The sequence below is a fragment of the Homalodisca vitripennis genome, chromosome 7 (genome assembly GCF_021130785.1).
Source record: "Homalodisca vitripennis isolate AUS2020 chromosome 7, UT_GWSS_2.1, whole genome shotgun sequence".
Taxonomy (NCBI): Eukaryota; Metazoa; Arthropoda; class Insecta; order Hemiptera; family Cicadellidae; genus Homalodisca; species Homalodisca vitripennis.
Window position 1 is genome coordinate 136,873,696 of NC_060213.1, and position 17,302 is coordinate 136,890,997.

The 17,302-nt window shown below is 32.7% G+C and overlaps 1 protein-coding gene across 1 annotated transcript; it reads left to right on the plus strand.

Annotated features, from left to right (window-relative positions):
- The first annotated feature begins 18 nt into the window (after positions 1-18).
- Positions 19-15,744, plus strand: LOC124366388 (dnaJ homolog subfamily C member 28). The gene is made up of 8 exons (XM_046822907.1): positions 19-153; positions 4,157-4,300; positions 7,534-7,665; positions 8,918-9,061; positions 11,034-11,251; positions 12,979-13,129; positions 14,143-14,344; positions 15,342-15,744. The coding sequence occupies exons 2-8, from the start codon at positions 4,163-4,165 to the stop codon at positions 15,527-15,529; spliced, it is 1,173 nt and encodes a 390-aa protein (XP_046678863.1). The 5' UTR covers positions 19-153; positions 4,157-4,162; the 3' UTR covers positions 15,530-15,744.
- Positions 15,745-17,302: the final 1,558 nt, after the last annotated feature.

A 17,302-nucleotide genomic window follows, 5' to 3' on the forward strand; every position in this document is an offset into this window, starting at 1 on the left:
TACCATTATATTTAAAATGTATTATTTCAATATTCCAGTTGACTAAAATTATCCATACGATGCTTTGACAGTAATCAGCTGACTAACAAAAAGTATCGCACATCGCTCGTCACTCGTGGTCTGCCACAAAAAGATAAACAAAACAAAGAAGAGGTAGGTCATTTGAATTCTTAACCAAACTTTATAGATTAATTTTTCAATTTAAACGTAATGCACAATAATTAGTTGTATATTTTAAATTTTGATTGGTAAATTGGACTAGACCTTCAATATATAATGTAATGTACATAGGCTGTGTGTACACTGCTAAAATCCTATTTTTCAATGTTGTTATTAAATGTCATAAAATAGATTACATAATAGGAAGACTTATTAAGTTTCCAACTAACTAATAAATCATTCTCACATTATGTAATAAAATATTTTATGCCATTCATAACAACATAACACACTAACTGCTACACAGATTTATGGTTCAACATAAATGTGGGTTCACCTTGTTTTTAAGGTTATATTCTATGTTTGGTCATTTCCTTGTAATTGATAATTAAAAACATTAGGTTCTAATAACATTTTTATTTAAGAACTGTGTTTAACACTATATGGGTAAGGCTGGAAAACCCTAAATTACCGGTAATTAACTTTACCTGGGACATTACAATTTAAAACACATTTTTTTAAACAAAATAGTTTTTACAAAAATGAGCTTTATTGTGTTTACAAAACTTTTAAATGTAATGGTAGCTATAAGATAAAAGGCCGGAGCGGCAAGTCACGAATTTGACGTTATCAACGTATTCTGCTCACCCTCCTGAACAAAAAATATATATAGTACTAAGGCGTGCAAATGACAAATAACATGATTTTAGGGGGTATATTCATAAGTGGTTAAGTTTCTAATGTTTTAATGTTCAGTTTGTGTGCTGTGTCTGGATAATCTGTTTACTTGAATATTATCTGCGGCTGGGACTGATAGCAGCCTGATAACGTATCTGTTATCTGAGTTCTCTGGGGCAGAGTCAGTGCTTCACAAGATATCGTGTTCAGTAGATTGGATTGAGTGAGTGCGTTACAATCATGAATCAACCATCCACTAGTTCGACCAACCCTAGTGAATTGTGTGTGTCGGAGTGTTTAGTAGGGCACATAGAGTTTACGTTTTAACCGAAACGAAATTATTTCCTTTTTAATTGAACATGGAATTTTTAATAATGAGTGTATTTGTTCGTCGTGCGGTCACGTGTTGTTTTTAAACCGGGAGACTTTGTTGTTTCGTTGCGATATGAAAATTAGAAAAATTTGTAAGAAAAGAAGTTTTAAATGTTGCAATTTTTAAAAATCCACTTTTTTGTTGCTGCTGCTCAGCTATATCCGCCAACACACTAATGGTAAGTGTTCTCTGTTAATATCCATCTATATATTTATATTTGAGTTTTTCATGATTTATTAAGTTTTTCAACTTTACATAATTGCCTTTGCATTACATTTCAATTTATATTTCTGATCAGCCCCTCTAGAATTTTATATTTTACTGATAGGTACTATCTCGAGGGATGTTTTTCTTCAATTGACATCAGCGCGGGGCAGCCGAAGCCCGCGCTGATGGCCGGAGGCACTCGCCTTATTTCGATAGCAAGTAATTAATTTGTTGCTCGAAATTAAGAAAAACATTGTTCATTTGGATCAAAATTCTGCTCATTTCAGTATTATTTTTCATTTACGTTTGCAAAAATGGCGACCCATCCGATGACGTCATCACGAGGTTGAATCATGGTCACAAAAGGTCACGTGACGCTCGACGTGGATGTACAACATGAAATTATATTACTCCGCGCGTGAAAAGTTGTTCCATTTTTTATGTTCTAGAACTTCGTTATTTCTCATTTCCACCCCATGAAACCTTATATTTTTTTTGTTCTATAGGACAATTCCAATAAGTTAATAACGCAAAACTTGTATTTTGCCGCTCCGGCCGTTTATATGATAATTACCAATGTAATATACTAGGCACATAGTTTTATTAACTTATAATATTAGATTGTGCATTCCTTGCACAACTTTTCTTTATGTTCTCCACATATCGCTTAGAAATGGGTTGTCATTATTTTGTCCTTGCTGTTGGTTGTGGATTGGACGAGCTGGTGGTTCTTCTACTTGAATACTCACAATGCCGAAGAGGTTTGTTTATGTTGGAATTTACAAACAATATGCATCCAAGACTGAAGAATCTCATAGCTGAGTTCCTTTGCAATTTACCTTTTTGTACCTTCACCTTTGGATCAGTGTATGCAAGTTTTCCGTTTATATTGCGTAGTCCTGTTGACAAATCTTTACCTGTTTTATTGAATATTGCCAAATTTGTCCATATCTACAGTTCAACATTCATTAAAGTACAACAAATTAACTAATACCACATTTTTATTTACATCTGTAACTTGCCATAAACTTTATAAAATAATGTCATCCTTCGACAATGGATATTCAGCAGGTCTTGATGACATTCCTGTGGCCACAATAAAATAAGTAAAATAACACATAATAAAACCATAAACTCATTTAATAAACTTCCCTAGTATCTGGTTTGCTTCTATCAAAACTTAAAACAGCAAAGATCACTCCAATATTATAAAGAGGGGTTGTAGGGAAATCTCTAGTTATCAACCAATTTCTTTCATTCCGCTTTAAAAAAATATTTGTACTGCTGTTCACAGACAGATTTTAGAATTCCTGGAAACAAATCAATAGACTAACAGCAACATGGTTTCAGGGCTGGAAAATTGTTATTCGGCTCCAGTGAATTTTATTAAGACAATCATAAATGCCATAGACAAAGGAAAATAAGTCACAGTCTCCCTGTCATGGATCTGAGTAAATTGGTTGACAGTGTCTACCACAGTAAACTTTTAGAAATACTTTTTCTCACAGAATATAGATTAAAGAATGAATTTGGTTCCGTTCCTGCATGTGTGGTACGAAGCACTTATGTTGAAATGATCTATAGGGAAGGTAAATATTATAACAATTATACATCTTTACTAAAAACCGTTCTTTATGGAGACCCACAGAGTTTGATCTTGAGACCTTTCTTTTTCTTTATAATATGAGTTTTTTTTGTTTAAAAATTGTAATAACATAATTTGTCTTTACGCTGATGACGCTAATGTTATTTTTACTAGTAAAACTCAAACCGAAATTGAAATTGCATCATCTGAAAATATTTTTAAATTGCAGAATTTCTGTGACAACTATAACTTGCTTTGAAATAAAACTAAATTAATTAACCAATGCCTCTTTATATACATTTCATAAAGCACATTTACACTACAAAATTTATTTATTGGACTGTTGACAGTACATTAAATTGAAAAATCACATACTAATTATTTTTAATAATTTTTCCTCAGGATTGTATGTATTTTAAAACTTTAAAAACAATTTACTTTTCATTTTTTTCATACACATAGGGTTTATGTTCCACATCAATACACAACCTTGATCAAATCATTCTCATGGCATGGTCTAAAGCTATTATCTATTGTGTGCAACTCAAAACCAAAAGACTCAGACATCTGTTTTCTGAAATTAGCATTTTGACCACTGACAATATTTACATTTTTGATACTTAAAAAATGTAAAATATTCAATCCAACTTTAGCCTAATTTTTTCATAGTATAATATATAATAACTTCATATATAATACCCATGACTAGAAATCAGGTAATCTCTGAAGACGGATTAGAAATAATTTCTACAGCAGTTTAAGTGAACAAGAGATAATCTCTAAGGCTTCTATTATATTAACAAAGAGGGTAAAAAATTAAGGTTTAAGCTTAACATGGTGTATAATCAAGATAAATTATAAGTAATTAAGTAAATATATCTTGAGACGATAATAGATTCTGTAATTTATATACGAGTAACTAAAAATAGATGAACACAAATTCAATTAATGACTGTTAAAATGATCAATTGTGTTGCTAAATATATAATAATTTCTGGGTTGATACAAGTGTGACGTTTAAAAGATTTAATAGGCAAGCTACTTGTTAATTTCTGCTGCATTAGTTCAAACAGAAATCAATAATGGTAGTGATAAATTAAGTGTTGCCCATTCATCTTTCATTTGAACCTAATGAAAATCTGTTTTTCTGATAGGGATACATGGAACTAGTTGTGCAGCATCTTCCAACATCCAAATATGGAATTATTTTACGTTGCTCCTGCATTTCATACAACATTATCAACAACCGTACCATGGTTAGATTTTATTCAACTCGCCTACATTCAGCAGAATATACGGTAAGATTGTTGAGAACAGATTTAATTCTCATCTACCAATTGTGGAACTGGAAGAGTAGTACTCCATCAAATTTATGTGATCATTCATAAATCAATGAATGATCACATACAATGTGAACAATCAATGTGATCGATGTCTTTCATAAGTGCTATTTTTTTATGAAGTTTTCCAAATTGCTTCAACATGATAATTATAGTTAAACCATATTTATCTGGATTGATTGGGACTGGAAGTGATCTAGACAAATGATAAACTGGGAATACAATAGATTACATATAATATGTCAAAGCCATAATTTCAGTAGAATAATTGTCGGACTATTACTCAAAATAAATAAACCAAAATGGTTCAGCTGGACTGTGGCATCATGAGATCTTCCCATTAATCATTATCAGAACTATTTTTTCCTTTATTATTCCAAAAGATAGCTTATTTACTCACTTATCCATTCTTAGAAATAACAATTCCAAATCATTTTATGCATAAATGCAAAAACCCTATTTGGGTTTGTCTGCGTTTTCACCTAATGCTAATTACTAATTCTATTCTTAAAAATTAATTTGTGGTCAAGTCCATGCAGTTTCATTATAAGCGTAAACACCTCACCAATAATGCAGTAACAATATACAAAATAATAAATACCATGTTCCAGTGAAAAACAGTTTCCAATTTTAACTACCAATTTTGTATTATTTAGGCAATTTTCAAACAAATCAAGAAATTTTCCTCTTATTCCTACTGCTCTCAGAGATTCAACTGTTTTATTGAACTGAAGTGTATCAAATGCTTTAGAAAAATCAATAAAGGTAACCAATATTTTGTTTTCCATTATACATTTCTTTGTTAATGTAATTAGAAAAATCTATTAACAAGGTTTCTGTATTTCTTTGAAATCCATTCTGGCAATCATCAATTATCTGTTAAATGTTTATTCAAACCATTTGCTATGTGATGCTCCATAACTTTATCTACCGCAGAGAGTATTGGAATGGGACGATAGTTCTGGTACATGTCTGTGGCATCCAGACTGGTATATAGGTCTAACAATTGCTATTTTAAGCTTATTTGGTACTTTGCCTTCTGATAGTAACTTGTTTATTATGACTGATAGTGGCTCTGAGAGACTTACAGAGAATCTCTTTAAATCCATCATTCTGATTCCGTCTATGCCAGGACTTTTCTTCTTCCAAAAATATTTTCAATTTGTTTTGCATTTGAATATGGTATATACAACGATGTACCTGTATTGCATGACATAACAGGGTTATTTCTTAATACTTTTATCTGCATTTGATAAGTCTTTGTATTACATTTATGTGTTATGCTGCAGATCTTTTGAAATGTGTAAATCGTTCCAAATTGCTCACTATTGTTCTCTAATGTACCTACTTTGTTCAACATGTATCTATGTATTGTATCATCAATATTCATCTTTTTTCTTTCTTCCCAAAATTTCATTAATTTTGTCCTAGGTTTTCTTCATATTCTTTTTATTTTTTTCTAAATTTTCTTTATGAAATTTCATTTTTGCCCAAATAATATTCTTATTCATTTTATTTCTTAATATTTAGTATTCTTTCTTAATGTTTTTATTTTCTGGCTTATTTTAAAATTGCTTGAAAAGTTTATCACAGTTCTTTATCATCTATATATATAAAAATGAAACTGTTCGTGTGTGTAACAGCATCACTCACAAACGGCTGGACGGATTCGCCTAATTTTTTTTTTAATTTGTTCGTCTTGATCTGTAGAAGGTTATAGGATACTTTTTATCCCTTTCCCGATTCAGGATTCCGCCCCACTGGTTACAGAAATACCCGTAAGAAATGCATTGCAGCAAACATATGTTATTAAGTGAAAGAGTCTTTTCAAATTTTTAATCAGCTGTTCTTTGTAAACATATATAATGCGACAAAAAATATATTTATATATAAATTTCTTTACACTTATAGTTTTAAAGCATAGAGTAAGCTTAAGAGAAACGACAAATTTTGTTTAAACTGTTTCTGCAATCATAATATATATAAAAATGAATGTTTGTGTGTTTGTCCTTTATAGACTCAGAAACTATTGGACCGATCACTATGAAAATTTGTATTTTTCTATGTAGAAGGTTTATACGCAATGCCCATTGATGTAACTAACCACCAGGCTGTACTGCAAGATATAAAAGTTATCAAAGCGCCTGCACATTATAAACTGCAATTACAACACAGTAGTTACGTATATTAAAATATCCAAACACTATTTGAAGGCAAAGAAATATACGGGCAAAGCTTAAGAGACGCGTGCGAAGCCGCGGGAAACAGCTAGTCTTAACTATAACCCATGTCATGTATCTTGAATAAAAGTTTGGTTTTAATCAAATGACAAGTTTTTGAGTTATCAACATAAAAACTGGAGGTTAATGTTTGAAAATGATTTGCTTTACATATTTAAATGCATAAATAAAGTAGCTAAATTTTATTGCATCTGCCATTATTGTAGTTCTACTAGTTTGCTTGTGGTTAATTTTCAAACTTGGCTATCTCCACTTATTAATCTAAGATCATTAATGAGAATGACAATGTCTTTATTTACAATCTTTGGTTATGAATAGTGTCAAAAAATACAAGACTAGCGATTTAACATTTTTTGAAGAAACTCCTTTAGCATATAGAATAGTCAATCTAGAAGCTATTCATGTTGCACTAACAACAAACGTAATAGTAATAATAACAGTTACACAATTAATTTAAATAAATATTGAACCACAAAAAGTACTTGCTCCACTAGGACTCGAACCCGGATCTCTCACTTCCCGGGTGAGTGCGCTACCACCACACCACAGGGCCCTTACTTTATACAATTCACCTATTTTGTAGTTGGCCGTTTCTATCACATACGCGTTTGAATAACCAAAATGACATATTAAACGCATATGTGACAGAAATGGCCAACTACAAAATACGTAGTCAAATCGTAAAAAGTAAGGGCCCTTTGGTGTAGTGGTAGCACACTCACCCAGCAAGTAAGAGATCCAGGTTTTAGTCCTGGCGAAGCATATACTTTTTGTAGTTCATTGTTTATTTAAATTAGATTCGGCTATTGTCATTTATACAAATTTAGTTACACAATTGAGATATAGTACAACCAAAGTAATATAGTTTGTCTAACTTTCATGTATGCATACATTTTTTAGCATAAAGTTTGCTGAGTTACTATAAAAATAAAACAAAATTTCTTGTCTCAGAGGTGCTACAATATCCTGAATGTGAAGGTTGACAGTGATCAAGAGACTGTCAGACAAGCTTTCCTGAAGCTGGTGAAGAGATTCCATCCTGATAGTGGCTCTGCAGAAGCGGATGGACAGAAGTTTCAAGAGGTCTGCTCATAAATCTCTTATATTTTAATTAATAATGTTTATAAACGGTTAATCTTGATTAATGTTGTGAAATTTCACACTTGTATTTTTAGTAGTGCCTGTAGGCAATCTCAGTTTTGTTAGATCCACACACTCTTAATTTGAAAGAATTTTTCAGTTTTGGTTTTACTTTCAAATATTCACGAAAATTTGGACGGATTTCTGAATAATTATAGAGTTCAGATGTACTTCAAAATAACTTGTTTTGTAAATTTACTTTATGCCAATTTTTTTGGAATACATGTTTTTCTTGTCACTTATTGATGACTAACAATAAATAATATGAGGAACAAAAACCTCATATTTTACATTGGTTAAAAAACTTTTATTGAAAGATAAATCTTTGTCAGTTCACCCTTAAATAAACTCATATTAAACATTAATCTGAAATAATATATAATTATGGTTTTTTTATTAGTGATTTTACTAGAAAATCTTGTAATATTTTCCAATTGATATGGAGGTTGAAATGGACAGATTCTATACAAGCTATCAAATTTCTCGTACATTCATCCCTCAATACATTGAATCTGACAAGTAACAGTAAAAATTGTATATTTAAAATAATTCTAAAGAGCGAGGTTCGAATTATCGAGGATCATTGTCGACTGACTTTGATATTTAGAGCTTACAATGAGGATTAAAGGTTCTGAGTCTAAATCAAATAGACCTTTCTTTTCTAACATTATTTAAGCTGTAGTCTAAGTGTTCTAATTATTATGACTTGTTCCTAGTGCCGTCTGTTAGAAAATGTATTAATACCTAGAATTGCTTAAAAACCACAATTAAAAGTAATATTTTACTAAATCCTCAGAAGTTTTATTTTGTTTGTGTCTGTGCAAAACACTAATTACGATACGAGTAGAAATAATTAATATTGTTACTTTTTGTGTACAACTATTGTTTTTAGTTGTATTAAGTGTAGCTAAGAAGTTTGCTAACATATAGTGACTATATTTTTAAATCTGGTAGAAGTAATTTGTTGTTTCAAAGTTACAAATAAAAATACTGGTTGATGAAAATTATAAATTTTAGCTGGGAATTGGACACATATTTAGAATGTGAAAATTAGAGAAGTAAAAGATGAGAAATATGCTACGTTGAGAATGCTGAATCAAACAACTAGTTGCTCATAACGTATAAGCACTGAAAAAATTACATTTCATCTTCTAAACTAGGAGAAAAAGTGGCTTGCACATTTGTAAATTTGCAGATCGAAAGGGCATATAGGAAGCTTCAGCAGAAGTTCCACGCAGAACGGTGGTCGGATCGTTGGAACCATGATGCTGGAGAGTACGGGTTATATTACAAGGAGAAGAAAGCTCCCGAGACCCCTATCGTGGAGCACGATATCAAGGTTAGTCTCCAAAATTAACTCTTTTACTGAAAACATTTTGATATGGGCGACGTTCCCGTTCATCACAAATGTGAATTCCCTGGCACATATCGTCCAACATGAAAATTCAATAACTTGTGCTGTTACGAACAGCTGTAATCGTGTAACAGATCAGTTCAATTCAAATTTAATTTACAAAAAGTTCGCGGGAAGATCGGCATGCGGACATAGAATTGTCCATGACAAACGCCTGATTACATGTAAGATTAAAATAATTAATAAAGAAAAAAGTAAGTCAACTTTACAATGGAGTAAATTTGAATTATTTAATTGTAATAGCTACTAAAGAATTCATAATTTGTAGCGGTATTAACAGACATTAAATTCTAACGTAGTAGTTTGGGTTGGAGGCTAAACTTACGACTTCCGCTCTTATTAACTCTATCCTTGCGGACGATTGCCTGGCCTCTCTCTGGGCTTAACCATTATAGTGGAAGGATGTATCTTGCTCTTCTTGCGACAGAGCATGTTTAAGTTGAATTCAGTCATATGTTCAAATTTGTGAATTAGCGATTTAAAGTTACAAACTGTGTACAGATGTTAATACGTGAATTTTATTTTTGATAAATTGTAACTTTAGGAAAAATATTCAAAAGCGTGCGTTTGAATTACACGTGCCTATGGTTTGTGCGTGAATAAATCTGATGTCAAATAAAGTGTTGATAATTGTTTTTATCTAAAGTATATACTGATGATAGTGGTGTGTATGCTGGATCTATATGAATTGACACACACTTTAATCATGTATACGATCATCTACACAAGACCACGTGGATAGTTTTAAAAGTGAATTACATGTCATTACGTTAACAAATTTAGAAGAGGTCTGTTCCTCAAAATTCCTTGGAATTTACCTTGATCAAGGTTTGACATGGAATTTTCATATCGATTACGTTTGCTCCAAATTAGCCTCAGGCATTTATGTGCTGAGGTCTCTAGCTAAATACTGCCCTATTCAGGTTATGATGACGGCTTATTATGGCTTGATCTATCCACATCTCACCTATGGACTAGTGCTGTGGGGTGCATGTGCAAGTAACCAATTTTTAAGAGCGTTAAAGCTTAAAAAACGAGCGATACGCATCATTGCAAAATTAAAATTAAGAGAGTCGTGCAAGCCAGTTTTCAAAAGATTGCAACTGTTGACTCTGCCAAGTCTCTACATTTTAGAAACAACGTCATATTGTATGCTCAAATGCACCTTGACCAACGGACGGGATGTTCACTCGTACGAGACAAGAGACAGAGAAAACTACCGAACCAGGAGACACAGGACGGTAGTTCATGAACGTTTGCCCTCACAGGCACGAGTTCATCTCATCAACAGCTTGCCAGATGAAATTAAAAATTACCTACGCATAAAAAATTTAAAACTCGTTTGAAACGCTGTTTAGTGTCCAACGCTTTTTATAGCGTGAACGAGTTTATGACATATAACTGGGAGACCGCACAATCAGAAGACTTGCTCTCGAATTGAGGTGGGTAAAAAATTGGCGATGAATGGAGCAGAGTGAGTGTCAAAATGTATGTATGAATGAGAGTTCGATGTAGCATGTGTGCCAAAATTATTAGATACTTGACGTTTGCTATACGAATGTACTATTTGTCTCCGCAATAAATACTTGACTATTGACTATAGTCAGTTCAATGTAACCCACACATTTGAATATCTTCATGTGATACCATCAATGAGTAACAATTTATAACATTGACCTCCTGACCTACATCTGAACTTACTTCACATGACCACGTGGGATTGTTACTCCCACAACCCATATCCAGACTCTATATAACGATCAACCTTTGGGCTATTAAATGAACGATATATTTTATTATTCAGCATTGGGCATAAACTGAATAGAATGACAGGTAATAACCATCAGTCCGACTCATGGACAAATCACGGATATATTATAAATTCTTAACGTTACAGCACACAGCCCCACAGCATCGTCAGTACCTTACGTATGATGGGTTCGGAGCAGGTACACCAGCTCAGAGGCACAAACAGTACCAGAAGCTGAGAGCGTCCACTGCTGTTGAGAACGTCTACAGCCACCGTATCTCTCGGCTACAGCAGGGAGAGACACTCAACGAGGAGCAAGCTTTGGTCGTCAAGGACAAACAAAGGGCAAAGAATATAAAAACCAGGTGAGAGAAAGTAGAAAAATATTCCTCTCCCTCCTTTAATTTCACTTACAATATCAGATTGTTCTCAAATACATCCATCTATTAATTCCTTCTGATCCTCTAAACCTCCCTCACTATCATGTTGCCCACAAATCTATGTATTCCTACCCTTCTACATTAATCCACATTATCAGGTTATTTGAAAGTGCATCTTTTAATTCTCCCTCTTCTACATAAATTCTCACTATCAGGATGTCTACAAATGCATTCATCTCTTCCTTCCTCTTCTACATCAAATTCACACTATCAGGATGTCTACAAATGCATTCATCTCTTCCTTCCTCTTCTACATCAAATTCACACTATCAGGATGTCTACAAATGCACTCATCTCTTCCTTCCTCTTCTACATCAAATTCACACTATCAGGATGTCTACAAATGCATTCATCTCTCCCTTCCTCTTCTACATCAAATTCACACTATCAGGATGTCTACAAATGCATTCATCTCTTCCTTCCTCTTCTACATCGATTCACACTATCAGGATGTCTACAAATGCACTCATCTCTTCCTTCCTCTTCTACATCAAATTCACACTATCAGGATGTCTACAAATGCACTCATCTCTTCCTTCCTCTTCTACATCAAATTCACACTATCAGGATGTCTACAAGTGCGTTCATCTCTCCCTTCCTCTTCTACATCAAATTCACACTATCAGGATGTCTAAAAATGCATTCATCTCTTCCTTCCTCTTCTACATCGATTCACACTATCAGGATGTCTACAAATGCACTCATCTCTTCCTTCCTCTTCTACATCAAATTCACACTATCAGGATGTCTACAAATGCACTCATCTCTTCCTTCCTCTTCTACATCAAATTCACACTATCAGGATGTCTACAAGTGCATTCATCTCTTCCTTCATCTTCTACATCGATTCACACTATCAGGATGTCTACAAATGCATTAATCTCTTCCTTCCTCTTCTACATCAATTCACACTATCAGGATGTCTACAAATTCATTCATCTCTTCCTTCCTCTTCTACATCGATTCACACTATCAGGATGTCTACAAATGCATTTATCTATTCCTCCCCCTGTATTCATTCACTCTGCTCATTCAGTTAAGTAATATTCTTTTAAGGAGTTGCTGCCAAAACTATGTTTACTGTTTTTTAATGTAGACAATTGGTATTTCTAGTATGCATCTTGTATTTTAATAAATATATAAAACCAAACTTTTTGCACTTGTTTTTAAAATTTTAAAAGTATGATATGAATTAGTTGTTTGTTTTTGACTATGGAAGAATCGTGAAGGAAACATGATTTTCCAGACATATACCATTGTTTAAAAATCGGTGATAAATTTGTATCACTGACAATGGAAAATGCCTGGAAAAATCCTGTTTCCTTCACAATTCTTCCCTACAACTGTATCCACTGATTTATCCATTCTGCAGCATCATCATTCACAGCAGAAACCAATGAAATGATTGTGATTATGTTTTTTGTGTTTTTTTTGTGCTTCTTCATTTTTTATTTTTAGCTTCTACCTCCACTCTTCTCAACTTCATCCATCTCTTCCCCATCTTCACTTAAATTCATCAGCTTTCCAAAATACTTTCTCCAATATTATTTTAAGATTATATCAACTTAAGATTGTTCCTCATAGTAAAGTTTATCATTGCAAATCCATAATTGTTATGATCATGAATTTACATCTTTATACTCACTGTCCAGGTATGGCATGGATCGTCTGGTGGAGGACCTTATTCAGGAGTCCATGGCGAAAGGGGAGTTCGACAACTTGTCAGGGAAAGGAAAGCCCTTGAGTACACGGCAGGACCACTACAACCCCTACGTGGATCTGGTTACTCACAAAATGAACCAGGTATTCTGTTAATGTGATTTCATAATAGTCTTAAAATTATAGTAATAGTTAGATAATAAGTTTTCTGTGATATAAGCATTACAGTACTGACCAAGGACTGCATACTTAATATTTGCTAAAATATAAAATTAAAAATATATTTGAACAAAATCATAAAATGTTTGTATCTGGATATTTTCTTACTCTGTGCTCAACAGCAGTTGCATAAAAGACTGATGTTACTGTCAAGTTTACTCTATGCATACACCATAGAGTAAACATTTACTATTATAGTACTTGTAATGTGTTTTTTATACACATAGTTTTATCTGCAGATTATTTAAATAAGTATGTTCTGAGAGACCGACTTTCAAACTCAACAGTTTTGTTGAAAAAGTTTTCCATTGAAAAAATTTAAAAAAGTAAGCACGACTTCTCATTTTATTATAAAAGACATTTTTATTTCTTTCACAATTTTAATTTATTTTAAAACCGCTTTCGCCGGTTAAGGCATCATCAGTTATTGTTTACAGAAAAACATATGTATAAAATAGAACAAAAAAACATGATAAAGTAGTTAGAATAACATTTTTAATTAATTGTAAAGACCAAAAAACTAATAAATAAATTATTTTAAAATAAATTAAAATTGTGGAAGGAATCAAAATGTCTTTTATATTAAAACCTGGTGACTTCCATCAAGAATACAAAGCAAAAAACGACTACTAATGTTGAGAAGTGGGTGCAATCTCTCATGTTTTGAGAATAAAAAAAAAAAAAAGTAAAGAATGTCTTATTTTACCAGGCGAAGTTAGGGCTAAGAAGCCCACTCTAACACTTAACCTGGGGACCAACGGCTTAAAGGTGACTTCCGAACCACCACCAATGGCCGGGCAGGCGGGCCGCTTGCAAGGACAGGATCGCTCAGCGATCTCGGTTTTTATTATTTTATTGATAAGAACCGAGATTACTTTGACATAATACTGAACTCTCTTCGCTGCAAAGAACAAGTTGACGATCGGTTTGTTTGGCAGGTGATGATCGATAATGGCTTCATGCCTGAGTGGATCTCACTGCAGAAGGAAATCAGGTCAGACTGCGAGAGAGTAAGAGAGGGGTTGGAGAAGGTACGAGCAGGGCTGAGTGATCCTCCACTACCCCAGCTGGAGGCGGAGAGATGGGCCGCCGCGATCAGTGATGTCAAGGAAGACGTACAAGCTCTCAACGCCAAAATAGGTACAAGTACTCCAGTTCAACAATTAAAAGTATTCCAAGCCTTGTTAGAAAATAATTGTGTGATACTAGATCTTGTTATACATTTCAACATGCTTTTGAGTTGTGTTTATTTGAAATTCGATTCATAGTATGAGTAGAAAATGAGAAGGCAAAGTCAATTCAATACGTAACTGCTTTGATTTCCACACAGTCATCTTCTAATATCAATGGCAGTCGTATGGTGATTTTTTAACAAGTATCAAAGAATAAAAGTTGGATGTACAATAGTTACCATTTTTTATTCTTGTAAATAATTTTTTTAATAGATAATGCTTAACAAAACTGGTCTTCCATTGAGTGTATTTGATCTGTAAATCCTGCCAATAATTGTAAAATATCTTCTGTTAGAACTATCCATCATATTTAGAGTTTCAGTCTAAAATTGGGAAATGCTGGACTTAAAACAAATATGCAACAAATATATTATGCTCAAATAGTTCTTTGTTTTTCGAACACCTGTAAGTGTTTGCGAATCATGTGGTAACTGCTATAAGGAGTGCACCCAATGTTTTGGTAAAATGAACAAACATGTAAATGTTTAGTTTTTCAAATTTGTTGTATAATTTCCAAGTTTAGTAATTACAGAAAATAATTACTAAAAATTCAGTTTTTCTTTTGGCGTTTTAAAATTGTTGGAGATGTGATAAAACTTTAAACAAGAAAAATGTTTGTATTCTTATTGATATATATAATATGATGTTCATCATAACATGAATATCTTTGAAATTTCGGACTTTGAAAGATTTAATTTTCCTAATGTTTACACAAAATTTTCAAATTTGTAAAATGCGAAGAGAAGTCCCCAGTATGTCTATATGTTGTAAAAATTATGCTATATAACTATAAATCAACAAAATTCCTTAATTATTAACAGGTTATTATCAAGAAAAAGCGTAACGTAATTCAGCCATTACCAAAGTAACAGTTAGTATGGTTTGTACCTGTTCCTTTTTTTCAGGAAAGTTCAACTTGGTGGTTCCTCTACTGCCCAACCAGATGTTGCTGTTCGACCTTGACCAAGAGGCTACTAAGATACTGAATTCACCTCCAAAAAAGTTTGAAGAGCCAAAACCAAAACCATCAAAAATTAAACACGAAGGTCAAGACACTCTTATCAGTATGCTTATATCTGTTTTCAACAGATGAGTTTGATTCTTGGGTTCGTATTGCGAGTGCATGTGCCGTGGAACTGTCTGTGATAAAATAAGCAAGAAGTTAGCTTTATTAAGGGTGATTTTAGCCAAATGCGAAGGATTCTGACACTTTGACTTAGAATATACTTTTAGTGTAATGTATTTGTATGTATGTTTAGTTAAATTTTAACTGGTATGTTTTATCAATAATAAATTATATTTGCTAGACTTGAGGTTCATTATTTATTACAAAACTAAATTTTATAGTTTTCTAGTGATGGCAAAATCTAAAATTTTCAAATCCTAATAGTTTTTGGTCTATGTTATATATGAATAAAACTATAACAACATTTCCGCTATTCTTAAACCTTTGGAAACGCCCTGATAACACAAAAAGTAAGCCAAGAGTACTACATAATTTTAATGGATTTGCAGAACTTCGGGTAATGGCTATATTTGGCTGAGTGTTAGCGAAGCCTATAACTCGAGGGGCAGGACAAATTTAATTTCTACCTATCTGTCCGCACGATATCTTGGGACAAACTGACCTATAGACTTGAAATTTTGCATGAAGTTTAATTCTCATACAAGCAACTCTGAGTTGGATGGTGCTGCATGTCACTCCATGGGATTTGGCTGATTGTCAGCAGATATTTTTCCATTGGCCTTATTGGTAACCATGATGGCAACGAGAGAGTAGCGGAATAAATAAAAGTGACGACAAACTGACTACAATCGTATACAATTTTAACATGTGATGTATTAACACATTAGCTTATTCATACAGTAAAGAGAAAATATAATGTCGTGGAAAATCAATGACCAAACCAAAAATGTGAATGTATATTATGGTGAGATTTCTCGAGAAAGCTTTGTCTATATACAAGACAAATTTTGCATAGACAAGATAGAGTTCTATGGTGCATGTCTAAGCATCATGGAAACTATCACTCAATTTACCAATTCCAAAAAATTGGTTTGTTTTAAATAAGACTTAAAAATCTGTTGAATTTACAAACAAAATTTCAATTTCTGATACAGTATAAGGATTATGACTTTTTTATTTCATTTTAGATTACATATAACAAGGAGGGTGGGTGGGCCTATTTGAAAATATTGGTTTTACATCATTTAGCATATGGGGACATCCTTTCTAATTTTGAGTGCACCAAAAAGTACTTTTGATTTAACTAGATTAATCTCCAAGCTTCATGTCTGTATATGATAATGTTCAAAAACAGTATGAGTTATTAATAGTTAACAGTTAAGTAATTGAATTTTTATCAAGCGCAACAATTAATACGTGTAAATGTATTTCTATTTGAACAACTTTTAACCCTTTCGACCCCAAGATTTTTGTGTGGGGATCTGCCAGATTCCCAGCTCGTGGCGCTGAGGTATCTGCACCAGTCCCAGCCACATTTTACTAGAAGTGTAGACGTTAGCTAAAAATTGCATAGAATTTTCATTTATTGATGAAAATTCATGTAGTTTTTATGTTTTTACTTCCCAAAGTACACTGTATTGCATGCTTTAAACTAAACTTTTGTAATCATGCACAAAAAAATGTTGTATAAAAAAATTGTTACTTACAACAAAAATAATTCCTAAATTTTGCATTTCTAATGGTAAGGAGAAGCCTCAAAAAATTCCTAGGTGAAAAACCATATGTTTTTTTTTATTATTACACATAAAATTGAAGTAGAACCCAAGTTTTCATTGCAATATATTTATAAATAGCTGAGATAATATCAAAAGAAAAAAAGATGTAACATGGCCAAACAGC